A 999-nucleotide genomic window follows, 5' to 3' on the forward strand; every position below is an offset into this window, starting at 1 on the left:
GGGGGGGTATTAGTATTAAAATATAATAATATAAAAGGTTCATCGTCAGGAGGAAACAGTTGGTACATGTGACTGTTGCTCCCTGGCTCCTCCACAGAGGATGCTGTAGAGGTCCAGACGGTTCTTTGAGTTCTTCAGACAGACGTGCTGATCCAGGATCAGCTCAGGTTCAGCCGTTTCATATTAGGGTCTGAAAACTTTACAAAATAAAAGCTGCAGGAAACTTCATCAAACTTTATTTTTTTAGTTTGATTTTTGAAGTTTTTAAATGTAGAAATCATAAAATTAACTTTTAGACTCTAAAGACGATCGTCAGTGAAGTCAGGTTCACGGCTGAAACTGAGACTCCAGGTTTGATCCATGACCAGGAAAACAAGCAGCGCCGTCTAGTCAGAGCTCGGCCCTGTGTCCAGTCCGGTAAAGTCCAGTCCAGTATAGTCCAGTCCAGTGCACGTGCATAGCCGTGCATGTTGACAGACGGACACAGGTGGAGGCGAACAGGTGAGTCAAGCACAGACACGTTTTACAGTTTGTCACCTGAGGACCGACACACAGAGACAGTGAGCGAAAGCTGCAGCAGATGGAGACACAAAGTGTTGCAGCAGGAAGTGACGACAGGTGAGACTGAGCGAGTCACAGGTGTCAGGGTTTCACAGTACGTCCAGAAAACTGACTCCAGATCTGTGACACTCACATTCTTCTCAGGTTAAAGTTGATTTTAATGATTTTCATTTCAATAAAAGATCCTGTAAAGTCCTGAACACAGCTGTGTTTAAACCCACTGTGAAACCCCAGCAGAGGGAGGAGGAGGAGGAGGAGGGGTGGGGTTACCTGGGGGAGTAAGCTCGCCGCAGGGCCTTGAGGGAGGAGTGGGCAGTGGGTGGAGGAAGAGGGGAGGGGAAGGGTGGAGGAGGGAACTTGGAGATCCCGTCTGCGCTCCAACCCCACAGCCGACTGCACCCGGCCGGGGAGGAAGAGGAGGGGGAGGAAGAGGAGGAG

The 999-nt window shown here is 49.3% G+C and overlaps 1 protein-coding gene across 1 annotated transcript in view; it reads right to left on the bottom strand.

Moving 5' to 3' along the window:
* Positions 1 to 999, bottom strand: part of LOC111646894 (CLIP-associating protein 1-A-like) — a 39,853-nt gene that overhangs the window by 6,252 nt on the left and 32,602 nt on the right. The window contains exon 33 of the mRNA XM_087171141.1: positions 832 to 954. Within this exon, the coding sequence (XP_087027267.1) occupies positions 832 to 954 (123 nt within the window). The remainder of the gene's footprint in view (positions 1 to 831; positions 955 to 999) is intronic.

The sequence above is a fragment of the Seriola lalandi genome, unplaced genomic scaffold, assembly GCF_002814215.2.
Source record: "Seriola lalandi dorsalis isolate HSWRI2012SDOR001 ecotype SW California unplaced genomic scaffold, Sedor1 jcf7180002054977, whole genome shotgun sequence".
NCBI classification, from domain to species: Eukaryota; Metazoa; Chordata; class Actinopteri; order Carangiformes; family Carangidae; genus Seriola; species Seriola lalandi.